The sequence below is a fragment of the Bufo gargarizans genome, chromosome 4, assembly GCF_014858855.1.
Source record: "Bufo gargarizans isolate SCDJY-AF-19 chromosome 4, ASM1485885v1, whole genome shotgun sequence".
NCBI classification, from domain to species: Eukaryota; Metazoa; Chordata; class Amphibia; order Anura; family Bufonidae; genus Bufo; species Bufo gargarizans.
In genome coordinates, this window is record NC_058083.1 from 144,292,563 (window position 1) to 144,320,026 (window position 27,464).

Below are 27,464 nucleotides of genomic sequence, written 5' to 3' on the forward strand. Positions count from 1 at the left end.
GCATACTAGATAGTTGGTCAGTCCTACTGAAATCATTGAGTTCAGCCACTGCTTGTCTGTCCACCTGTAAGCATTGTCTGGATAATACCTTAGAAAGACTAAACTCTGTTTGATGATATAAAACAATAATAAAAAAAATACAAAATAGCCTGGTAATATCAATTTTATGTTATTTTTTCATTGCTTAGTGTTCTTTTAATCAACACAAGACACCCATCAATAGTGTTTATGACAAATATTAGGCTAGTTGTATTTTTGAGGATTAAGTTTATTAATGAACAACTACAGTGCTGTCAGTCAATCCAATAGTTAATAAACCTCAAACCTGAATGTTTAAGAAGGTAAAAGTGAGCTCTTGGTTTTTCTTAGGAGAATGTTTATGTGCAGAGTTATGGGGCAACTTGTGCGGAATCATTTTGTATCTAAACGAAAAAGGAAAATTTTCCCGTCTCACTTGTTAATTTCAATCAGTTAAAGTGAGAATAATTTTAAAAAAACAACTCATCATTTACAAATAAACATCCCTGACATTAAAAAAAAAATCTGTGACCAACACATCCTCCCTTCTTCTCATTAACAGTCATAAGCCTGCCATCCATGGAGTCTGTCCGTTTTTAATCTGTTGGCGATCAACTTTTTGTGCAGCAGCAACCACGGCTTCCCAGACACTGTTCAGAGATGTGTACTGATTTTCTTCTCCGTAAATCTCCTGTTTGCGAAGGGCCCACAAGTTCTCAATAAGGTTTAGGTCAGATGAGGGGGCAGGGGGGCATGTCATTAGTGTTTCATCTTTAAGGCCTTTACTGGCTATCTATGCAGTGAAGTAATTCGATGCATGCCATGGTCTTGTATAAAAATCATGTTTTTTGTGAAAGATTAAGACTTTTTCTTGTACCACTGCTTGAAGAAAGTGTCTTCTAGAAACTGGCAGTAGGTTTAAGAGTTGATTTTGAGTCCATCTTCAACACGAAAAGGTACAACTAATTTATCTTTAATAATACCAGCTCATTGCAGTACCCCACCTCCACCTTGCTGTCATCTGAGTCGAAGTGGAGCTCTGTGCCCATTTCTAATCCAGCCACGGGCCCATCCATCTGGTACGTAAAGAGTCATTCTCATTTCAGGGAGGTTGTTCTGGCAGTTCTGGAATATGACAGCCCTGGAAGATAATGAGTTCCTGGTCGCTTCAAGTTTGATTCTTCTTGAATCTTTGGCTGTTAATTTGAGTCTTTTTGCACTCAACACATTTCTTGCGACCCTCTTGACTATTTAAAACTAAAGGTTTGATGGTTCTGTCATTGCACCTCAATATCTTAGCAAATTTAAACAGTTCTTCGTCCCTCTGAATTTTTGTACTTTTTAGTCAGTTAAATCTCCTTTTTTGGCCCATTTTGCCAGAGAAAAGCAAGCTGCCTGATAATTATGCACACCTTGATATAGGGCCTTGATCTCCTTAGGCCACACTCTTCCATCCAATAAACATTCAAGTTTATACAGGTTGGAGTTGAAAAATATGCATAAAAATGATGAAAGGTCAAAATACTCACTTGCCTAATAATTGTGCACACAGTGTATTATCCTCCTATTCTAAATACAAATCTTAAATGTTGCATGCTAAATATTACCTTAAATAATACATTTACTGACAGATGATCTACACGTAAATGTATTCACAAGCCAGAGCTAAACTTCTTCTCCACATTCTCTGGTGTAACCAGACTCCTCCATCCATTGGCATGTGGATTGTAAAGACCGACTAGATCTGTGGCCTGGTGAAACTCTTAAAATGGGGGTTAAAAATTTTCTCCACTTTTGCAAAATGTTTTCATCTGGCTAAAATATTGACACTCTCTCCAAATGATTACAAACAAAGCTTTAAACTGCCCATACCCATGAGATAAATGTTGATGGATCCCATCAGTAAGAGAACCTCCTAACTGCTACAAGTCAAGTGTGCACATTTATTAGAAGAATACGGTGGCCAACAGAACATTCTTGAGTTTCCAAAGTTGTTTAGGAATAAAATAAAAGTATAAGACTAGGGTTACACTGGAACCTTAAAGAAAATACAATATACAGTATGTCTCTACCTAGTTTCCTTTTCAAGACCTCTGACTGTAGTTAGCATAGGTAAGCAATGGATGTTTTCATGTTGTCAGGTACCATATAGTATGCAAATACACAAATGTACAGTAAATCTACTTTGGAAATAGCTAAGCGGTTTGGTTTCTGGGAAAAGCTACTGGACTACTACATCTGCAAGAAAAAAAATTATACCAGCACCTCCAAGCAATATTTAATAAAGTACACTACCATGGCTAACATGCAAAGGCAAAAAACAGTACATGTAGCAGCACTCTCCTCCATGAGCAAAGGTACATGCAAAAACTGGAAACCTGAATTACTCTAAATTGCATTATTGCTGTACTTAATACTTATGTTTTTGGACTGTTACATGTGCGACCATCAAATTTGTGAAAACATTATAATTACAAAAACTATTCACAATGTTATACCTGTAACTATACAAACTTGTGTGTCTGCTCTATTAACGTATAGTAATTTTGGCCTCTTTTTAACTTGTAGGAGGCATCATCAAGTCATGAATGTAACCAGAGAATGATTTTACTATATGGAGTAGGAAGAAAAAGAGAAAAGGCCAGACATCAACTTCGGAAACTTACTAAAGATCTCTTAAAGATTCTGAATACAAATGGCACAAGTGAATTTGCTGGTAAGACCTTGTATTGCATATATTAACATTACTCTATCAGAAGGGGATATATCAATGAGGAGCACTGCGTAGCATTTGTACACTCATCATTTTTCTGATTTCCATTTCACAACATGGTGTTATTACAGAAAGGTTCTACATAAAGCTCTTGTACAAGACCCTAACTTCTGAAAAGGCCTTTATCTTGCATTTTAATATACTTTAAAGGACTTTTTACTGGATGGCAATTCCCCCCTCAATTTACTGTAATGTGATATTGTACACATGTTTAATTTGTTAGAAAAATTATTCCTTTATTTCTATCCAAAAACTTACCGTATTTTTTGCACCTAGGTTTTAGAGGGGAATTTTTTTTTATCAGACGTCAGATCGGTCCCCAATCTTCATCACAACTCAGATCAAACAAAAAATAAAAGAACTTATCTCTCCTGCTCCAGACAGCACTGCCACTCGGAAGGTCTAGCGCGCTGTTCCTGCAGCGCTGCACTGTGACCTAATGTCGCACAGCGTCAGGTCTTAGTGAGCACTTACGGGAACTATGTCCTGATGCTGTACGCAGTCAGGACACAGCAGAGCACGGTGCCGGCAAAAGACCAGGGAGCAGTGAGTAAAGCCAGCCCCAGGGGAACTGTATTCACCGCTTCCCATTCCCACTGTACTAATGAGCTCTTCCATAATGCAAGCGCTCATATTTGTTCTATAATAAAAATATGATGCATAAAAGTATAATAACATAATCAAAACATAAAATATCCCTTCTACGGTAGCTCACCCAAATCCCACCTGGTCGGTGAGGTAAAGCAGATAAAGAAAAGGAAAATTAAGCCATATTCCTTATAAATATATCTTCTCAAGCTCCCTATACACTCAATATTCCAAGACCATTAATCTAGTAATATACTTCCAGGGTTGGACTGGCCATAGACCCATGGGCTAATGATGCACAGGGGGCCGTCCAAGCACTCCTCATAGACACAAGCCAGGTATGTAATGTAGGAGCATCAGGCACTTATACACCTGGCCAGTGGCCTCAAGTTTCCCCCTGAATTGCTGTTGTCTGGGCGATGATACAGTTGAATACTGTAGCATAGGGGCCAGTATTTTGTGCTGCACTGGGATATTCGGTTCTGCTGTGGCGGTATTGGTGGCCCCACCTACTTCTGTTGGCCCTACCTAGATGTGTTAGCCCTGCCTACTTATGTTGCCCCTTCTTTTGTCAGTTTGGCCCAACATAGAACATGGGGCCATTTTTAGTTTTTTTCCAGGGCCGCTTTAAGTGTCTAGTCCGCCCCTGTATCCTTCTCCCATAATTTAACTGTAGGTATGGAATTGGATAACCATAACATGGCTGTTAGTTTATGTGCAATAAACAACATCTTTGATATTGCTAAGACCATTGGAGTAGCTGCTTCCAAAAGTTGTAGAGACACCAAGAATACGAAGCCTGCTATCAAGACTCACTTTAACATTATAAACTTGCATTATAAACTTCCTACCTGCATTTCTTATATGATACTAGTTATTTTCAAGTATATTATACCATATATACCATAATAAAAACATCACAGCTCTGAATGTTCCTTAAAGGGGTTGTCCGGGTTCAGAGCTGAACCCGGACTTACCCTTATTTTCACCCAGGCAGCCCCCCTGAGCCTAGCATCGGAGCATCTCATGCTCCGATGCGCTCCAGTGCCCTGCGCTAGATCGCGCAGGGCACAGGCTCTTTTGTTTTCAATAACACACTGCCGGGCGGTAACTTCCGCCCGGCAGTGTGTTCGGTGACGTCACCGGCTCTGAGGGGCGGGCTTTAGCTCTGCCCTAGCCGTTTTACTGGCTAGGGCATGGCCAAATCCCGCCCATCAGTGCCGGTGACGTCACCGGGGTTCCTGTCGGCCCCATAGAGAGCCCCGGTACGTCACCGGAACTCAGAAAAATGCCTTTGCCCTGCGCGATTTAGCGCAGGGCAAAGGAGAGCATCGGAGCATGAACTGCTCTGATGCTCATGTCAGGGGGGCTGCCTGGGTGAAAATGGAGGTATGTCCAGGTTCAGTTCTGAACCTGGACAACCCCTTTAAGCTGGCTATACGCATTTGATAAATGTTTGCTGAACTGTGGCAATTTTGGTGGGACTGGTCTACAATCTAATGTAGAAGTAAGTGATTGTATCTGCGCTATCACATAAATCCTTTCTCTGTGTACATCTGTGCACACAGGCGCTGCTGGATACTATAATAATCGGTTGCCTCGATCCTTAAAGAATATATGTATATCAGAAGAAAAGGTATAGTATCAGCGCAGGAATCAAAGACATGGGGCAGAGTCAAATAATAAGTACCCACACCCGACTCAACAGGTACTTATTATTTGACTCTGCCCCATGTCTTTGATCCTGCGCTGATACTATACCTTTTCTTTTGATATACAATCTAATGTATATGAGGGCTCCTGACTCCTGGTTGGATTTCAGCTGCCCAATCCTTTTGTTGTCAGGAAGATAACCATGGGAGCACCTTTCTTCCCTCTTTCATTTAGGCAGCATTTTGGTCAACTTTTCAGAAGTCAGTATGTTTTTTAAAATGCGTATCCGTTTTTTTGCGGACAGTTCAGCATTACGCATCTTTGAGGACCCATAGACTTCAATGGGGCCACGTCCTGATTTTCACTGACAAGTATAGGACATGTTTTATTTGTTTTTCGGTGCCATGGAACGGAAGAAAAGCACACGGTGTGATACCGCATCTTTTGGGGCCCCATAGGAGTGAATGGGTCCACATCTAATCCGCAAAATTGCAGATTAGATGCAGAAAGCAAAATACGGCCGTCTGAATGAGCCCTTGGAGAGATATACAGTGGATATAAAAAGTCTACACACCCCTGTTAAAATGTCAGGTTTCCGTGATATAAAAAAATGAGACAAAGATAAATCATTTCAGAACTTTTTCCACCTTTAATGTGACCTATAAACTGTACAGCTCAATTGAAAAACAAACTGAAATCTTTTAGGTATAGGGAAGAAAAAATATAAAAATAAAATAATATGGTTGTATAAGTGTGCACACCCTTAAACTAATACTTTGTTGAAGCACCTTTTGATTTTATTACAGCACTCAGTCTTTTTGGGTATGAGTCTATCAGCATGGCACATTTTCACTTGGCAAGATTTGCCCACTCTTCTTTGCAAAAACACTCGAAATCTGTCAGATTGCGAGGGCATCTCCTGTGCACAGCCCTCTTCAGATCACCCCACAGATTTTCAATCGGATTCAGGTCTGGTGTCACGCCTTGCCCTGTGAATGTGCGGAGGTCTGACTGGCTGCACATGTCTGACTTCTCTTTATTTTGATTTGGGTTTGAGCTGGATCCACCTTCCCTCAGGTGTACTAGGTTTCATTGTTAGTGAGGCTATTAATCCTTCCTTTCCCCAGTGGCCTGTGCGGGTTATAGTTCTTTCCTGGGAGCTCTTGATGTGTAGTGATTTGTCTGCTCCAGCTCTGCTCAAGATAAGTCCTCTCCGTTATTTCCCTTTGTGTGTTTTATCTAGGCCTCTAGGGAGACGCTTGCTTCCTCCTGTTTTGAATAAGCAGGTTGGCTCTTCCCTTTTCCCTGCTGCTTAGGGTTTGCCCAGGGTGTTTAGGTTAAGGCACGAGGGCATGTGCATATCCACCATAAGGGTATGCACATGGGCACAGCAGTCTAGGGAAAGCTTTTACGGATCGCTAGGAGATGACCCTTTTCTCCCTAGCTTTTGGGCCTAGTCGTTTGTTCTGTTTGTTTTCCTGTGTTTGGTTACTTCCCCGCTTACCTACCTATCGTGACATGATTAAAACTTTAATCTTCTTCTGGTGAAGCCATTCCTTTGTTGATTTGGATGTATGCTTTGGGTCGTTGTCATGCTGAAAGATGAAGTTCCTCTTCATGTTTAGCTTTCTAGCAGAAGCCTGAAGGTTTTGTGCCAATATTGACTGCTATTTGGAACTGTTCATAATTTCCTCTAGCTTAACTAAGGCCCCAGTTCCAGCTAAAGAAAAACAGTCCCAAAGCATGATGCTGCCACGACCATGCTTCACTGTGGGTATGGTGTTCTTTTGGTGATGTGCAGTGTTGTATTTGCGCCAAACATATCTTTTGAAATTATGGCCAAAAAGTTCAACCTTGGTTTCACCAGACTATAACACCTTTTCCCACATGCTTTTGGGAGACTTCAGATGTGTTTTTGCGAAATGTAGTTTGGCTTGGATGTTTTTCTTCGTAAGAAAAGGCTTTTGTCTTGCCACTCTACCCCATAGCCCAGACATATGAAGAATACGGGAGATTGTTGTCACATGTACCACACAGCCAGTACTTTCCAGATATTCTTGCAGCTCATTTAATGTTGCTGTAGGCCTCTTGGTAGCCTCCCAGACCCGTTTTCTTCTCGTCTTTTCATCAATTTTGGAGGGATGTCCAGTTCTTGGTAATGTCACTGTGGTGCCATATTTTCTCCACTTGATGATGACTGTCTTCACTGTGTTCCATGGTATATCTAATGCCTTGGAAATTCTTTTCTACCCTTCTCCTGACTGATACCTTTTAACAATGAGATCCCTCTGATGCTTTGGAAGCTCTTTTGCTGTGGGATGCAACTAAAACAATTTCAGGAAAGACCAACTAGAGCAGCAGAACTTTATTTGGGGTTAATCAGAGGCACTTTAAATGATGGCAGGTGTATGCTGACTCTTATTTAATATGATTTTGAATGTGATTTCTTAATTCTGAACACAGCTAAATCCCCAATTATAAGGGTGTGCACACTTATGCAACCACATTATGTATATATATTTTTTCTTCCCTCCACCATAAAGATTTCAGTTTGGTTTACAATTGAGTGGTACAGTTTATAGGTCATACTAAAGGTGGAAAAGGTTCTGAAATTATTTATCTTTGTCTCATTTTTTACAGCACAGAAACCTGAAATTTTTACAGGGGTGTGTAGACTTTTTATATCCACTGTACATATGACAGCCTGAAAAGCTAGGCTGTACACTACTACCGCTACTGTCCGACTCCTCCTGTAAACCTTATTGTCTGCTCTCCACAAACCTTCATATTGATAACCTATATCTGTCTGGTTGCTATTACTTTACAGATACATTAACCTTCACCATCTACTCTTTAGTTACCGAGATACACCCACATTTCAGTTAATGTGATTGATATTTAAGTCATGCATATTTTTCTGTCCTTTAAGTCAGTGATTTCTTGTCATACTTGTCCATACCAGCCATAAAGCCATTAGAAGGCATATTGCACATAAAATATGAAGCACAGTATTGACTTCATTGGCATAAGATTGCAGAAGCCATTGGATAAATCAAAATAAAACATTAATAATGTTGACAGCAGTACCGTGATTTCCACATTTAAAGCAATAAAAGTCGCATGACACGAAGCAGGAGGTGATAGCAAATATTGTTTTAATGAGGCCGTGATCTTGACTACTGCCTGTGTGTTCTAGAAGGTGAAATGCTGTTCACACAACACATATTATGGATTTATGATGTTAGTCTGCCTCTGGTGTCTGTCTTGAGATACTCAATACTCTTGTCCTTTTGGAAGAAGAAGTGTTTTGCAAGTCTCATTTCCGGTGGAGTGTTACATCTCTCTCTTTCTTGAAATGGATAACAAGAAATTCGTTTTTTTGTTAGAAAAATCTAATTCTTTTGGAAAAACCGGCATACGAAATTGGTAATATCTCTAGTTGAATGGAACAGCAGCATTTTGGTTGACAATGGTGACCTGCATTTTTTTTTTTTCATTTTTGCGTTTTCATTTTTCACTCCCTGCCTTTCTGTGGCCATAACTTTCCATTCACATAGCCATATGAGCACTTGTTTCTTGCAGGACAAATTTTAATATTGCATATGATGTAGAAGGGAGCTGGAAAAAAATCCTGACGTGGAATTGAAAAAAAAAAAATAAATACGCAATTCCGCCACAGTTTTGTGGGTTTTGTTTTTCTATGGCATTCTGTATGTAGCAAAACTGACCTGTTAATTTCATTCTTTGGGTCAGTACAATTCTGGTGAAACCACATTTGTAAAGTTTGTCTTGCATTTTAATACTGGGGAAAAAAAAATACCTTGAAAAAATCTTTCTTATCCTTATACATTTTTTGTAGTTTTAGTGTATGCAGCTGTGTGAGGGTAATTTTTTGGTGGTGCAATTTGTACTTTTCATTGATACCATTAAGGGGGTTAAATTTTTTGTGGGATGAAGTGACCAATGGCTGTCGAATAATTTTTATATTTTAATAGTATGGGCATTTATTTTTATTGTTTATATATTTAGATTTTGTAGAAAAGGTGGTGATTTAACTTTTTTTTTTACACTTTTTTTTTTTCAGTTACCATAGGGAACTTTAACAAGCAATCATCAGAATGCTTCTCTCTTAGACCCCATTGCACTAGCATTGGATTCGATGAGGATTACATTATGTTCCTGTGGAGCCATACCACAGACTGGGTAGCCTGGAATCATTCAGGAGGACATAGGCTGCCGCAGACACCATCTGCCCCCCCTCCCGATCCGGGTTTTTGCGCTCCCAGATGCTGTGGTCTCATTTGAACATAGCATCTGAGGGGTTAAGTGTATGCGAACAACGTTATCGCCAATCGCATACATAAGCTCTAGGTCTCTCCTGTTTAAAACCGCAAGCACCGAGCAGCTATGGTGCCAGCTCCACTTAGGAGCGGACACCATCTTTAAAGACCCGACCTGTGATGTATTGTTACGTCATATGTCGACAAGGGGTTAAAGACCAGCTACATCAGTGTGCTGTTTGTATGTTCTCTCTAGCATAGTTTAGCTTTATTTTTGGAGCAATAGGCAAGAAAGGTTAGTTGTTTGATGACACCTTTTTTGACTCAAGAACCACTTTTATTGATCCTCTGTCAGATTAGCACTTTGTTCCTCAGATATACTGTACATGCAGCGGCTCGGGTGGAGTGAGGTTAGGATTGGAGTAGTGGTTTTACCTCCCTAGGGCACTAAATACAGTGACTGGAGGGCACACCCTTTCTGCCCACGGGGCATACCCTGGTATTGGGGCTCCTGACTCTTGTTGGTTGGAGTGCCCTTGATGTTGGATGATTTGCTGGGTGCAAGGCAGGGCCGATGAATAGTGGAGGCAAGGAACAGGCCTGTTCGTTGTAATAAATAAAGTCTCTCTTAACTACTGTAAGTTGATGATAGGGGCAGTAGTATAAGTTGTACCAAGGCACAGTATATCAATGTAATATTCTCACAATAGCTGATTAGCTGAATATAGACACCAAAATACTACTCTGTCTCTGTAAAGTTCTCTGAATTTAGCCATAGCTGGGCAGGAGCTGTAACACACACGTCTTCTCCCTCGTACATCTCAGACAAGACTAACTTCATTCTCCCTGACCCATCCTCTGTCAGCCTAACATAACCCACGCTGTTAACCATATGTTGTCTATATGAAGCCATTAAATTCATGAACATAACAAATTACAACATTTAATTCAATAACCATAGCATTAACTGGGTCAATGATAATTAACACTTTGCAGCAGTTCTTCTAGGGTACTGCATATTGCTGTGATCTTATTAGTAGATTAGGAAGCATTAGCTTTCAAGCTTTTCAAACAAATTTATTAAAGCAAGTACTGATGTCTGTTAGGCCAGCTGCATATCTCTGACCGCTTCTCCCTTGTGGGCAGGGGCATAACTACCATAGTGGCAAACCGAGCGACTGCTATGGGGCCCAGGGCAAGAGAGGGCCCAGTTGGGATCATCTCCTCTTCTACTGGGGTTGAAAACTTGGTCAGGACTCTACCCTCTAAAGGAACAACTTTTAGCAAATAAGGCAGTGGATAAAATGACCCACGGATCATTGAAAGGGGTTTAGGAGTAAACCCTTCTGTCCTGTGTGGGGGGCCTGGTTTGATCCTTGCTATGGGGCCCTTACTTCTCTATGTATGCCACTGCTTGTTGGCATGAAACCTCTATTACTCACCATGCTGCTGCCTTCATACTTCTGCCTTTTGCTCTAGCCTCTGTCTTCTTCCCAATGGCTGGGGGTCCCTGAGTATTTAAGGCACTCTCCCCAGTCAGAGGGTGTCTGAACTTTAGGTTCCCTAGTGACCAGCTAAGGCTACTTTCACACTCACGTTTTGTGCCGATTTGTCATGGACGGATCCGTTCAGAACGGATCAGTTTGTCTTATCTTTAACATAGCCAAGACGGCTCTGTCTTGAACACCATTGAAAGTCAATGGAGGACGGATCCGTTTTCTATTGTGCCAGATTGTGTCAGTGAAACTGTTTGGCTCAGTTTCATCAGACGGACACCAAAACGCTGCAAACTGATGCAAACTAATGCATTCTGAGCGGATCCTTTTCCATTCAGAATGCATTAAAATGCAAACTGATCCGTTTTGGACCACATGTGAGAGTCCTGAACGGATCTCACAAACTGAAAGCCAAAACGCGAGTGTGAAAGTAGACTAATGTGTTGAGAAGTCTTGTGCCTCTGTGATTTATCTACAAACCGAATTCCAAAAAAGTTGGGACACTATACAAATCGTGAATAAAAACTGAATGCAATGATGTGGAGGTGCCAACTTCTAATATTTTATTCAGAATAGAACATAAATCACGGAACAAAAGTTTAAACTGAGAAAATGTACCATTTTAAGAGAAAAATATGTTGAATCAGAATTTCATGGTGTTAACAAATCCCAAAAAAGTTGGGACAAGGCCATTTCACCACTGTGTGGCATCTCCCCTTCTTCTTACAACACTCAACAGACGTCTGGGGACCGAGGAGACCAGTTTCTCAAGTTTAGAAATAGGAATGCACTCCCATTCTTGTCTAATACAGGCCTCTAACTGTTCAATTGTCTTGGGCCTTCTTTGTTGCACCTTCCTCTTTATGATGCGCCAAATGTTTTCTATAGGTGAAAGATCTGGACTGCAGACTGGCCATTTCAGTACCCGGATCCTTCTCCTACGCAGCCATGATGTTGTGATTGATGCAGAATGTGGTCTGGCATTATCTTGTTGAAAAATGCAGGGTCTTCCCTGAAAGAGATGACATCTGGATGGGAGCATATGTTGTTCTAGAACCTGAATATATTTTTCTGCATTGATGGTGCCTTTCCAGACATGCAAGCTGCCCATGCCACACGCACTCATGCAACCCCATACCATCAGAGATGTAGGCTTCTGAACTGAGCGTTGATAACAACTTGGGTTGTCCTTGTCCTCTTTGGTCCGATGACATGGCGTCCCAGATTTCCAAAAAGAACTTTGAATCGTGACTCGTCTGACCACAGAACAGTCTTCCATTTTGCCACACTCCATTTTAAATGATCCCTGGCCCAGTGAAAACGCCTGAGCTTGTGGATCTTGCTTAGAAATGGCTTCTTCTTTGCACTGTAGAGTTTCAGCTGGCAACGGCAGATGGCACGGTGGATTGTGTTCACTGACAATGGTTTCTGGAAGTAGCATTTTTACAGTAGCATTCCTGTTTGTGGTGCAGTGTCGTTTAAGGGCCCGGAGATCACGGGCATCCAGTATGGTTTTACAGCCTTGACCCTTACGCACAGAGATTGTTCCAGATTCTCTGAATATTCGGATCATGTTATGCACAGTTGATGATGATAGATGCAAAGTCTTTGCAATTTTTCGCTGGGTAACACCTTTCTGATATTGCTCCACTATCTTTCTGCACAAATTGGTGATCCTCTACCCATCTTGGCTTCTGAGAGACACTGCCACTCTGAGAAGCTCTTTTTATACCCAATCATGTTGCCAATTGACCTAATTAGTGTTAATTGGTCTTTCAGCTCTTCGTTATGCTCAAATTTTATTTTTCCAGCCTCTTATTACTACTTGTCCCAACTTTTTGGGGATTTGTTGACACCGTGAAAATTTGAATCAACGTATTTTTCCTTTAAAATTATACATTTACTCGGATTAAACGTTTGATCTGTCATCTACGTTCTATTACAAATAAAATATTGACATTTGCCATCTCCACATCATTGCATTCAGTTTTTATTCACAATTTGTTTAGTGTCCCAACTTTTTGGGAATCCGGTTTGTACATTTATCTTGTGTTATCTCCAGCCTGTGTTCCTTGCCTGTTCGTGCCCTGTGTACTCCTGCACTTTCAAGTCAGATTTGAGTTCTGTTTGTGTTTAAGTTAACATAGTCCGTCTGCCTAGTCTGTATTCCTGCCAAACTCCCAGACTGTCCTGCTTGAGTCTGCACTACTACCCTGCCTGCCAGTCTATCCTGTGTCTGCATTCATCTACACTTCTAGTGTGCGTCCTCCCTCAAAGCCAGCATTCAAGCCTAAGTAAATATGCTGAATACCAGTGGTCATGGTGCATTTTTGGCGCGTTTTCTGTGCCCAGAGCCTCTGGTGCTTACACCAGTCCCTGACACAAGAGAGTCAGCTACCAACTACACTGGGACTATGTCACGGCGGTGTCACGATCTTGTTGCTGTTTGTCGTGACACGTTTGCATTGCATGAGGTTGCCAGGGCCAATGTGTTGTTTAATCTGCATGTGTGTGCACTTCCCCTTATATCTTAGTTCCTTCCCTGTCTTGTTCTCAAGGGGTTAACTCCCAGGCTGGGTGTGGCTACTAGGTTTATTTACCTGTGGCTTAAAGGCTGAAGTGAGTTGTCCTCCAGCCTTTGTTGGTGCTGGAGCTTTGCTCATGTCTGGATTATTTAATCTGCCCAGTGCTTAAGGGTCACCTTGTGGAACATCAAGGTCTCTGCAATGTCTCACCTATATCTTCCCAGTGCCTCCTTCCCTTCTCTACCCTACTTTTTGTGTGGTGTCGTTTGTAGGGGTAGGTGTTATGTCTGGTTGTTGTTACATGTCTGGTGGTGTTTTTTGTCCAGCATGTTTGTCTATCGATGATGCCTCTGGAAGGGGGTAACAGGGTTCCCCGGAGGGGGGACTACAAGTCTGTATGCAGCTCTGTCTGGGGCCGCCATGTGTCCTGTTTGCATGGGGGTCCAGGCAGTAACTTGTGTGCTGGATTCCTGGGTGTGGTTGTTTGTACTGTGTCCTGTATAGTGTGTGGGCACCAGTACTCATGCTTGGGTTCCAGTCGTTATGGCTGCGGCAAGTAAGTGTGTTGTTCTGTGTGCTTACCTGCCAATCCAGTTGATGTATACAGTCTGTACCTTTTCCTGGCATTTAGGCCGGTTGAGACTCCTGTGCTTCCATGTAATGGAAGAACAGGTTGTCTCAGCCCTTTCCCTATTTTTGAGGGATTATCAGGGTCACTCAGGGTCCTAGGTTCCTGGGTATGAGCCGTCCTACCATTCAGGTCTGCTCATATGGATAGGAGATAGGGCGAAGCTTAGGGAAGCAATAGGAGGTGACCTGCTCCCTTATCCCAGCCTCTGGCCTAGTTTCTTGTCGGTCTGCCCCACATTGTACGGTGGGGGGTTTCCCGCACTCCCCTTCGTGACAATATGTAGTAAACAATACGTTGCCTCTGGCAACTGCATGCACAGAAAACATTTCACAGCAAACAGCAACAAGATCGTGACACCGCTGTGACAGACTATCCCAAGAGGTAGCAGTCTGGTTGCTACACTTCAATGAAATCTATATCCCTGTATAAGAATTATGGCACTGTCCTATTAGTACACACACAACCTGTCATAATCACACAGAAGGACAAGTTACTTCACAATACTGAGCTAAAGAGATGCCTCATCCTCCTTTCTTACCTGCTTGTCAGGGATTATGATCCTGAATACAGCTGAATCTCTGCAGGATTGGAGTTCACAAGGAGACATGTACAGAGAGGATGGACAGAACAGACTGTGCTATTGGAGACTGCATACAAGTGCTGCTGCTCATTAGCCACATCCCCTCCTCCTTTCTGTACTTCATATCTCCTCATGAACTTCATTCCTACAGAGATTCAGCTGAAGATTTTATCAACTGTATTCAGGATCATTATCCCTGACAAGCAGAGCAGAGAGGAGGATGAGGCAGCTCTTCAGCTCAGTGTTGTGAAGTAACTTGTCCTCCTGTGTGATTAGGACAGGTTTTGTGTATACTAATAGGACAGCAGCCATTTTATTTCTCCTAATTATTGCTCCATAGACAAAACAAGCCATTATAACTAATGAAAGGTATTTTTATGGAATTTGTGATTCTGGCATTTCACCTCTCTGTTTAAAAAAATATTTAGCTGCATCACATCCTTTTTGGTTTAAAATAACAGTGTAGAGCGATTTAACATTTAGTGTGCCGATTATGTACCCCTTTTTCCATTTGGTGCTATTTAGGATCTGCAGTATGTGCTTAGTGTCCTTTAAGTATTTAGGTAATGCTTGTGCATACGGTTGTAGATGCTGGTCAATATATTTGGACAGGGAGCTAGTGAGGCAATCTATACCTATAGGTTTGCTTTTATGCAAAACCAAAATATACACATCTGGTTAATTGGTAATCTGGGCAAAGAAACTGGAAAAAATGAACAAAAAAAATAATATATGCCAGCACTTCAACCCTTCATTTGTTCCTTTCGCTTAACCCTACTATGTCTCATATTACAGTTAAAACTGAAAAATATATAATATACAAAAATCTGTGTGTCCCAGGAGATCAACCATGCCACCCTCCTAAATTGTTGTAGGAGCCTCCCTGCTGTGTACTGTCTGCAGTAAGACAAAAAAGATTGCTAAGTCTGCCTTCTTTCACTGGAAAATTAAACCTTTTGTTCTTCAAAACAGTTTGTGTCAGGATGATTGTATAGTACTCCAGACCTGGGGGTACAGTATCTTCGATTGTAAATAGTTTTGTATTGTTATGTTATGTTATGTATTTCATGTTTTGGCTGTGCACATCAGCAAGCGAAGGAGTGGATGGCAATGGTTGGCAGGAACAGGGTTAACCACCCTATTCCTTCCTTCTTGGTAAGAGTTGGCTGCTCCTGCTTCCTACCATGAGAGGGAGTACTGATCTAGCTAGGGAGAGGAGAGGTAGAACAAGCTAGAGCTTTTGCCCCTAGGAACGATATAAGGTTCCCCAAAGATACCTACAAAATTCAGCTTCAAGAAAGCACCAGAGACCAGACAACAGAGTGATCAGCAAAATACTGATTTATAGACACTGCTGTAAGATGAGAGACTACAGCTCAGACACCCATCACCCATACCACCATTAGGCCAGATTAAGCTCAAATCTGAACCTTAAAGTAGACACCTATACCCACAAGTGCTGATTTACAGTCCTGTACAACCTGCCACCATACCTCCTTAGCTGGTGCCTGAAACGGCACTTTGAATTTGCTGTTACTGGCTGTACTGTAAGTTCGATTTTGTACTAAGTAAAAATACATTTTTATATCTTCACTTCTGGACTGATTAGTTAAACTACATTTCCACTTCACCAATGCCCAGGGAGCAACGACCTGAGGGAGTACACTGTGACACAAAATTTCATCAGGGCCACAACCACTTCCATCTTCCACGCTAGCTCCTCAAAGCTTCCTTGCGATTCTATATTGCTTGTTTATTTTTAGCATACATTTCTAGTTTGGTATTCTTTTAACTACATACACATCATTGCATTCAATAACCAAGTGTATTCTATGGGTCGCTTGGATGGAATAACCTCAGAGCAGTTAGCAAAAAAAACTGAAATTACTTATGAGTAGTGATGAGCGAAGTTTACAACGCTGATCGCTGCATCTAAGAGTCACATTCAGCTTATCAGGTCACCGTGCCGGCCCAGCATGATAACCTGGTGACGGACGTCATACATCAGGTTCAGCAAAAATTTGAGCTTTTTATTCAACTAAGATGGCAGTGACGCACTTTCTGCGATCAAATGGATAAGTATGTTTTTTTGTTTTTTTTACTGCCATTTTAGGAAAAATTGATTCGTTACCATGAAGCGCCAAGAAATTTGGATTTTTGGCAAATCAAATTTTTCCTGAAATTCGGATCAAATTCCACTTTGTTAACTTTGATTCACTCAACATTACTTAAGGTGGTTACAAACAGCAATAACAAACTATTTCTGTCCACATGGTTTGTCAGAAATTCACCATATTCCCATTTTTACCTTCATATGTTGTATTCTTGCTAATGTCCTGGTGGTGCAGACCTTTTTCTCTTACAACAGAGCTGCTCTAATTACCATCTCTGGACTATCACGTCTCACATGTGCTCCCAACTAGTACATTTACAGAACATTAGAGGCATCATACAGAACAGATGCCCTTTTTATAGTTAAATTAGTGTTTTATAGTGCACTGGTTGTCTTAAGATGCGTGTGTGGAAGAAGCTAATGATATTACTGTACTCAGCAGTGACTCATCATTCCGAAATGTAGCCAAAGGAAGAGCACACAGTGTTTTCTAATGATTTACAGAACAAGTATCCATAGTTATAGCGAGGTCGGGTACTCCATCTGTGAATCACTGTAATCACAAGTAATTAATCCGTCAACACTCATTGGAGAGTATATACAACACGGATAAATACAAAAAATACTAAATCACAGCAAATAAGTTACTGTTGGGTGAAAATCAGTGCATAGTTCATAAGATATTTGATGAGATCAAATCGAGGCCACATATTTGGGAAAAGTGAAATAGTGGAAAATAAAAAGACTTCCTATACCGAACTGAAATGCAATATCTGCTAAAATAAAAGTACAAGAAATCATTTTATATGAAAAACGTATTATATTCCAGAGCTGCATTCACAATTCTGCAGGTTGTTATTGGAAATAGCTACGTTTATCACCTTAATATATTGGCTCAGCTCTTATAATGCAGTGAAAGTCTTTGTATTTTTTATCACTTTATGAAGTGCCTTATGTTTACCCTTCACTTCCCATAATGCAAATCACTACAGCGATGAGAGTAAAAGAAATTTTGGGAGATCTGAACTCAGCAGTCTACATAATTGTGAGTGAGACTGTAGAGGACAATGGTCAAAGGTGTTGTCCAAACCCATATATATTTTTTTAAATACAGCTCCAATGGTCTAAAATATTAAGAGGAGTTATACCTACCATTCCCCGCGGCTCCTGTGCTGATGCGTCCCTAGTCCTGCACCAGAAAGAATCTGTTTACCAGGCTGCAGTGTTTGGCTGCTTCGGTCATTTCATGTCGACACATCACTGCTGGAGCCAGGTGAACAGAGATCTGCAGAGATACAGGAAAGCATCAGAACGGAAGCAGGAGGGCTATAGTAGGGTGAGTATTAGGGTGGATTCACACACAGGTTTTTAGTGGCATTTTTCTGCACTTTTGTGGCATTTCCCACCCCCCTCCCCCCACCTACGTTTTTGCTGAAAAAAATGCTAGTTTTTTTTAATTTGCAGGAATTTTTTTATCTTTCTGACTCCAGGTAAGTGGATGTCAGTTTTAGTAAAAAATCATCCGTATATTTGTTATGAAAAGAAAACACTAAAAATGCCATAAAACACATTTGGTACAGAAAAAATTCAAGACACTTCTATGGTAAAAAAAATGTCAGACAAATTTGTGTGTGAAAGATGTCATACACCTTTTGTTATATTAGATCATTGGAAGCTGTCTATAAGAAAAAAATAAATAGAATAAGGACCTGTTCATACGACTGTATTTTTGCTCCGCATCTGATCCACATTTTGGTGGGTTATATGCGGACCCATTCATTTCAATTGGGGTTGCAAAAAATTTGTATGTTCATTTCGCAGTCCTGTTTTTGCTTACAAGAATAGGTATTGTTATAATGGGATCACAAAATAACGTATGCAACACGGACATCACACTAACGTCATCTGTATTTTTTGCGGACTGCAAAACACATGCAGTCCTGAATGCACCCTAAAAATATGGAGTTGGACAACCCCTTTAAATTTACAGTCAGTAAGTACAAAATACATTAAAGGGGTTCTTCACTTTCATTTAACTGATGATCTATCCTCTGGATAGATCATCAGCTTCTGATCGGCCGGGGTCCGACACCCGGGACCCCCGCCGATCAGCTGTTTGAGAAGGCAGCGGCGCTCCAGCAGCGCCGCGGCCTTTTCACTGTTTACCGTCGGGCCGCCCGCCCACTGACGTCACGACTTGTATCAACTAGAGTGGGCGCGGCTAAGCTCTGTTCACTTGAATGGAGCTTAGCCGCGCCCACTCTAGTTGATACAAGTCGTGACGTCAGTGGGCGGGCGGCCCGGCGGTAAACAGTGAGAAGGCCGAGGCGCTGCTGGAGCGCCGCTGCCTTCTCAAACAGCTGATCGGCGGGGGTCCCGGGTGTCGGACCCCGGCCGATCAGAAGCTGATGATCTATCCAGAGGATAGATCATCAGTTAAATGAAAGTGAAGAACCCCTTTAAAGAAGGCAATGCATTCAATTTCAAGTCAACTTTTTTTTTGTATCAATCATATCTAAAAGCTGTCACAATTTGTGAAAATACATTACTGTTACATTAAAGGGCTTCTTTGTTTAAACTGATGATCTATCCTCTGGATAGATCATCAGCATCTGATCGGTGGGGGTCCGACACCCGGGACCCCCGCCGATCAGCTGTTTGAGAAGGCAGTGGAGCTCCAGCAGCGCCGCGGCCTTCTCACTGTTTACTGCTGGCCCAGTGACGTCACGACTAGTATCAACTAGCGTGGGCGGCGCTAAGCTCCATTCAAGTGAACAGAGCTTAGCCCCGCCCACGCTAGTTGATACTAGTCGTGACATCACTGGGCCAGCAGTAAACAGTGAGAAGGCCGCGGCACTGCTGGAGCGCCACTGCCTTCTCAAACAGCTGATCGGCGGGGGTCCCGGGTGTCGGACCCCCACCGATCAGATGCTGATGATCTATCCAGAGGATAGATCATTAGTTTAAACAAAGTGCAGAAGCCCTTTAATGTAACAGTAATGTATTTTCACAAATTGTGACAGCTTTTAGATATGATTGATACAAAAAAAAGTTGACTTGAAATTGAATGCATTGCCTTCTTTAATGTATTTTGCACCTACTGACTGTAAATTTAAAGGCGCCTTTTCAAACAGCTAATCGGCAGGGGTCCAGGGTGTCCCGGGTATCCAGAGGATAGATCATCAGTTAAAACAAAGTGCAGAACCCCTTTAAAGCAATAGTATCTTCCATTTAGGGAATTGCAATTTGTACAGTTAATAAAAGTGTCTGTTTTTCTATTTTATTGGAGATGATGGACAACGGATGAGAAAGAGCAAGCAGGAGTCACTTCCAAGTCTAGAGAGTACATTTTCTAGGCTGCAGCACTTGTCCTACTTTGATCAACATCATGTAACATCCCAGGTATTTCCAGTACTGTATTACATGCCATTAAACTGTGTCAAATATACATGCAAAGGGACCAAAATTAACTTTCTTCAATAACTTTGGGTTTTATCTTGAGGAACATCCTATATGGGACAGTACAACTTGAGAGTTGGTAAAATATATTGGATAGTTTTATTGTGTCCAGGCTTGATCATTCAAACACTTCGTACAGCATGTCTCCATAGAGCATTAAAATGTATGGCCTCCATGGAGGCAAACTTCGTTTCAGCCGAGGTCATGTGAGACTTCGGTGAATGAATCCGATATTCATTTCTGAATCTTTAAAAACATTTAACGTTAGGAATCCGAAGTCGGATTTGGTACCAGCTGGTATCTTAGTACCAAACCCGACTTTGGATTCCTAATTTTAAAGGGACACTGACAGGGCCAATAAGCATATTGAGGTATATATCTGGCAGTACAGGTCTTATAATGGGTATTACAATCATCTAAGTATCCCCCCTGTCCACATTATACATACAGTAAACTTAAGTTTTATAACCTGCTCCAACGGTCTTCAATCTGCCCAAGGGGCGGCGTTTCACCTCTCTTGTGCCCAGCCAGCCTCCCCCAACTGCCGCTTTGAAGCGCCGCCCAGCTCATAAATATTCAGTTTGCTGGGCGGCTTCTGCGGTCCCCGCTCTGAAGCTCTGCGCTTAACAGTGCCCGGCGCATGCGCCGGATCTTGTGAAGTCCGGTACAGTAAGCGCCGCCCAGCTCATCAATATTCACTTCGCTGGGCGGCGCTTACTGTCCCCGACTTAACAAGATCCCGCGCATGCGCAGGGCACTGTTCAGCGCCGCGCTTCAGAGCGGGGACCGCAGAAGCCGCCCAGCAAACTGAATATTCATGAGCTGGGCGGCGCTTCAAAGCGGCAGTTGGGGGAGGCTGGCTGGGCGCAAGAGAGGTGAAACGCCGCCCCTTGGGCAGATTGAAGACCGTTGGAGCAGGTTATAAAACTTAAGTTTACTGTATGTATAATGTGGACAGGGGGGATACTTAGATGATTGTAATACCCATTATAAGACCTGTACTGCCAGATATATACCTCAATATGCTTATTGGCCCTGTCAGTGTCCCTTTAAATGTTTTTAAAGATGCAGAAATGAATACTGAATTCATTCACCGAAGTCTCACGTGACATCGGCTGAAACGAAGTTTGCCTCCACAGGCCATACATTTTAATGCTCTAAGGAGACAGCATTAAAATCAAAGTGTTTGACCGAATCGACTTTGGAACTATGATCCGAAGCTTGATTTGCTCAACACTAATTGTGTCCTCTGACCAATCCACTTATGGATCATAATCCAATGTGGTAATCCATTGACAACCGGTGACAAGTTGATCATCAGAGTAAAAAAAGCGGTTCTTCCAAAAGCATTGGGGGTGATTTATTTAAATTAGTGTCAAGGAAAACTGGTTTAGTTGCCCATAGCAACCATATTCCACCCTTTATTTTCCAAAGGAGATCTGAAAAATGAAAGGTTGAATCTGGTTGCGATGAGCAACCAACTCATGTTCCCTTTACACCAGTTTTGATAAATCTCCCTCATTGTATAAAAACAGAACTGGTCACCTACAGTAACCCCTTAATGACTGTCAATACCCCTTTTTAGGACCATGATTAATCAGCTCTATAATGGTCTCCTGTGCAGTGGAAATCAGGGGCTCACCTCTCACATGAACGCTGGTTTTCTGTTTAACCCCTTAGATGCTGTGGTCAATAGTGACTGTGGCATCTAAGTTGTTTAGATGGGAGGAGCTCTCTCTGCCTCCCATCATACGTGGGGTCTTTACATAGCAGGCCTGGAACTAGTAAAGGCCCAGGCCTGCCAGCAGTATATTCCTCTGGCACATCCTGCTGGTGACTTTCAGTATAGCGCTGACAGAATAAAGCTTAACATTTGCAATACAAATGTATTATAGAAGCGATCAAAAGATTACCCATTAAAATCCCCTTGTGGGACAAATAAATGGTTTAAAATTAAATAAAAGTTTTATGAAATTAAAAAAATTTCCATGTAAAAAAAATACACTTTTTGCCATTGCAAAATAAAAATTGCAAAAATAAAATCCTGCCAAATAAATGTTCATTTTTGGTCATTTTCTTTTAAGATGAGGCAGAATGTGAGTATGTGGGGTAAAGATGTGTTCACAATGCCAATCCCCAAATATTCTGCTTTCATCCTTGCTCATTTCTGGTTAGGAACCGTTACCTCTTTATTGGCACATGGACTCTAAAGTGTAATTGCTGAGGATGTTGTCACCATGCAGCCATGTATAAACTCATAAAGACTAGTCTTCCTTATTGTATTGTGAATATCACCTGGCAACAATAAGTGATGTGAGGCTTTCAATGTAGGACACTATGATATACGTGTATTTTAGATTAACTAGGGTACGGCCACGCGCTCAGGCTTTGGAAACCAAAATCAGGAGTGGATCATAAAAGGAGAGAAAGTATAAAGGACAAATACTGTACAACTTCTCCTTTTTTGAATTCACTTCTGGTTTTCATTTCCAAACCTGCATCAGGAACCGGACAACGTGGCCCTACCCTTACTGCTAAACCCTGTTAACGTGAATGTATCTGTCACTAATCTACAGATATAGATGTATATACAGGTATATCCAGTCATAGATGTATCACATGATGGTATGTTCACATGTTGCAGATGTGTTGCAGACATTTTACAGAAAAATAATTTCCGTGCTTCTCAGTAGGATTTTTACCTCAGTAGGATTTTTGCAAATCCCATTCAGATGAATGGGACAATCACAGAAATGACTACAACAACTGACTGCATCAAATGAATCCCTCCTAAATGATAATAGTTCTCCCTTTCCAATAGTGCAAGATGGAGTGACAATTTGTTACAATTGTATTACATGCACAAAACATCTTGGTGAAAAAATGATACTGCAATGAATGCTAAACCCATGTAGATCGTATAAAATAATATAAATATAAAATAATATAAGTCATAATATAAAATGTCTTCTGCATGTAATACTTATTGTCTAGGTCAAGTCTCAGCCATACGACATATAGAGAAAAACGTCTCACAAAGTGTGAAGAATACTATGTGCTGCACATGAAGTGACAGCTGTTTAAGATTTTACATTTCCAGCATTTTGCCACCCATCACACATTGACTGACACAATTCAGAAGGACATATGAAAACAAGTACAAGCCATATTACTAAGGCCTATGTTACAAAATGTTCCACCAACACCAAGAGCGCCATTCTGTTCCACTTAATCTCATCCTCATCATATGCTAGGTAATCTTGATATGTATCCCAAAATAGGCAGAACTTGTATTTTCTAACATTTAAAATTCTGTTTTCAAAATGTCCTATTTTGCTGAATTTGTCTAGCCTCAGCCAGAATCCACACATCACCAGAAGAAGTACTTACATAAAGACCACATGTGCTCCTGTGGTGTACAGTAAGTAGCTCTTGAGAAATGACTCTTCTGAGCTTTGCTCACTTGTGTTCACAGGTATCTTGTAACATGCTGGAACAAATCACAAGCTTCGCTTCTGGGACTTCTTACCACCTTCCTCTGGCTCACGATGTCCAACTTATATTTGATATAATGGAACCTGCCCTCAACATCAATGGTCTCATTGATTTTGCTGTACAGGTAACAACAGAGACTTCTCTCAGGCTAATGTTGTTCTTGGGTGAATGCAGATACTGGAAAACTGTGTTGTTTCAAGGCAGTAAATAATCGCAGCCTAGCACTGGAAATTGCCTTATTAAACAGAGTGTGCCTGGAGCCAGACATTAATCTCATTGTGTTACCATGTAAATAGAGGCGTTCTATAGAAATCTTGTGTTCATTTAGATGTCCTGCACATTCGTGGAAACTTACAGATATCTGCCTTTTTATAATTGGCCTGCTAATTATATTTATTAGACCTGGAGTAAAACCATTACCGATGTTGAGAGCACTTACGGTTTAATTTTCCCTTTGAGGCCATACATGATACATACTCCATGCATTATTAAAGACCATGTCAAAAATATAAAGGCAAGATCCTCTTTTTTCTATGAGAACAAACAGCATTGTGTTTATTAATGTGTTTAGCTTGGAGGTGGCCACAGCTATAAAAGACAGAAATTTAGGTGAGTTAGGCATCATTCAAACATACGTGGCTTTTCACGGACCACGATCCGTGAAAAGCCAGCCTGCCGTCCTTCTGAGTGCACGGCATCATTGGTTGCTATGACACCGTGCGCTTCTTGCCGCTGCCGCTGTACAGTAATAAACTCGTATGATCTATACACTCGTAATACACTCATATGATCTGAGTGCGCTCGTGCACTCAGCAGGACAGCAGGCCTGGTATGTGTGAATGAGGCCTTACAGTGATGGCAAAAAGGGAACAAGTCAACTTGTCCAAAAGACATTAAATTGGCTTGCTATGATTAGCCGAGCATGTATGTTCATGAGGGATTTGACAGAGATATCTGTCATCTGAAGTCTTACAGTGGTCATCCTGCGACGACCGGGCCACAGGGTACAGTGAGTGAGTGCATGGTGGGGGTGTTGCCGAGTGATGGTAGTAGTACTCACAGTTCAGTTGTCGCCTGGGCCAGCGTGCAGTGGAAGAGAAGACAGCAGACAGAAGACTCTCTATTGCAGTGAACACCAGCCAGATGTTGGTTGAGGTGCCCTTGATTGTAATGGGTACGCTCAGTATGCTTTGGTGGCTGGGCCTCTGTGTTCGTGACGCCAGCACCGTGAGGTGCAAATTAGGAGATGGAGTGGAATGATGAGAGAAGCAGTAGTTAAACCAAACAGGAACTTTACTTGTAAATTCTAGTCTTGCAATAAGTATCATCCAATCGCAGTTCTTTGTCATAAATACAGATGGTAAAGCTGTAAATCCCAATAACAGGCTCAGTGAGATGGTGTATGTAGGTTCCAGCTAGTCAAAATGCTCTCTCAGATGAGGCCAGGCAGCCAATCTGTCTATTTCCTACAGTGTCTTCATATATAATGTAATTTTATAATATTGTTGAGGAGGCCCTGCCAATAAAATCTTTTAGTCCTCCTCCTGAGTGGGGCCCTTCTGAGTTTGGGTCCCAAGCAGCCGCCTACCCTATAGCCCCTGAGTTTATTATGAAATTTTGTGTAATTTTATTTAAAAAAACTGCATCTAAAGGGGTCCGGTAGCAACACTTTAACATACAGGTACTATGAATCTATCTTCAGAAATCTACTGAACAGTGTAGAAAGATAGTTGTAAAATACAGAGGTAGGCTTCTCAGCCTGCCTCTGCTCTCCCAGTCCAAGCAGCTGCCTTCCTATATATATAGAACATATTATAATCAGTGTTTTGCTATCTTTTTGCCAAGAGTTTAAGTGTAAATGATCCCATGCTAGTGCTGACCACTGACAGCCCCTCACTCCTCCATTGTCCCAGTGCATCCCTAGTTAGTAAGAGCGGGAAAGATAAAAAGCTGCCACCAATCAGCTCTGACAGTAAATTTACTGTGTCCATTTGTTTAACACTCACTAGCATTACTGAAGGAATTAGGAAAAGAAGCGTGTTAAAAGAGTTCAGCAGTGCTTATATATTGATGACTAATTCTGAGGACAGGTCATCAATATCAGATCAGCTAGGGTTCAACACCTGATGCCCCCACCCAGGGATGGACTGGGAATTTAAAGTGGCCCAGCGAAAAATACTTAAAGTGGCCTCGTTTTGTAGTCGGATCCAAATTGATGGAAGGCAATACCATATTGCTGCACATTATACTACAGAACAAAATACTGACCACAACAGCACAAAATACATCCCAAAAACTCCTACTGTGAGGAGGACAGGTGGCCCCATGAGCATCGGCCCACCAGCAAAGTTCCCTGTAAGGTATATGGCCAAACTGCCCCTGCCCCCACCAGTCAGCTGTTTGAAGAGACTACCATGCTCTGTTAAGTGCAGTAGGCTACTCACAACTTACCAAGCACTGTGTTGTACATTGTATGGCTGTGCATGGCACTGCAGCTCAAGCTCTTGGCACTGCAGCTCAAGCTGTGTCTATGGTAGGTCCAATCAAGTGCTGGACAGCGAACAGATTAACAGTGAAGAAGAGTTGCTGCATGGGCGCTGCAGCCTCTACAAACAGTTGATCAGTGGGGGTGGCGGGTGTCATATCAATGACCTATCCTGATAGATAAATACTGTGCAACCCCTTTAAACATTTAGTATACATGTACCCAGGTAAGGCTCTGTTCACATTTAATTCGATCCTTCCATTAGACCTATACATCTGGAGTATTTTCCAATGTATACTATACCCCATGACGAAATGATCCAGTATATTAAACTATAAAACTACACAGTGGCATATGTCACCTATTTGCCCCAATAATTAAAAAAAGCGTATATTGTGTAAAATCTTCTTTTGTGGTGGCCCCCAGTAAAGGAAAGTATAGTCTAATGAGGTTTCCTATACAGTTACAAAAGGTGTGATAACTAGAGATGAGTGAATTATTCAAAAATTCGATTCGGTCGGTTCACTGAATTTTTCAAAAATATTTGATTGGATACAAATTTATTTGTGGTGAATCGCTTTAATAAACAGCTATTTCCTGGCTTCAGAGAGCTTGTATAGTGGCGTAGAACACTGTGCCTTGCAGTAACACACATAGGGAGTCTGCTGTGGTAGTAAAATAATACCGTGAGTCAGTATGACATGCAGATGACAGGCGTCGCTCTTAGAATCACTGCACTTATTTGGGCAGTTATGGGGCCAAAACTGACCAAGTAAATCAAGTGTAAACTCACTGCACTGTTCTTTAGTGCCAGGTATAAAGAACAGTGCAGAGGCCCAAGATCCTACTATAGCGTGAAAGAGCACACTCCTTTTACACCGTCGTCAGCTGATTTCACATAGATTTCTAAACGGTTAGACAAGTAGAGCCCCCCTGACAGAGTGGAGAGGATGTCAGCAGTAAGTTTGTGTTGACGTCACTGATTATTTTGCCCTTCCTCTGATCTGTCAGAACACTAAACCACAAAAACGGATCCTGTCTGTTGAGCATCCGCCTTCACTCGATCAGCATTTGTTCAGTAATCCATCAGTATTGCTAAAGCAAAAAAAAAAAAAAACAGGAATGGATCCAAAACAGAGATGACAGGTGAATGGAATATTTGCATGTCTTCTGTATTTTGTACCCACTACTGTTTTTGGCTACTAAATCATAGGCCAATTCAGATGCAAAATAGGGACCATGTCATACAGGCCTTACAGCTGCTACATAGACAGGATCTGTTGTGCGTCTCAATTTTCCTTCCTTATGACAGATCAGAAGAAGGGTCAAATAAATGGTGATTTCAACCAGGCCAAAAAGGCAAAATAG

General features: G+C 41.6%; 2 protein-coding genes across 2 annotated transcripts in view; one reads left to right on the forward strand and one right to left on the reverse strand.

Annotated features, from left to right (window-relative positions):
- The window catches only part of P2RY12 (purinergic receptor P2Y12), a 47,975-nt gene extending 24,363 nt beyond the window's left edge, over positions 1-23,612 (reverse strand). The window contains exon 1 of the mRNA XM_044289111.1: positions 23,507-23,612. The gene's annotated coding sequence lies outside the window, so the exon portion shown is untranslated. The remainder of the gene's footprint in view (positions 1-23,506) is intronic.
- MED12L (mediator complex subunit 12L) overlaps positions 1-27,464 on the forward strand; it is a 648,568-nt gene that overhangs the window by 402,219 nt on the left and 218,885 nt on the right. The window contains exons 16-18 of the mRNA XM_044291042.1: positions 2,587-2,734; positions 19,941-20,059; positions 23,592-23,735. Coding sequence (XP_044146977.1) covers positions 2,587-2,734; positions 19,941-20,059; positions 23,592-23,735 — 411 coding nt within the window. The remainder of the gene's footprint in view (positions 1-2,586; positions 2,735-19,940; positions 20,060-23,591; positions 23,736-27,464) is intronic.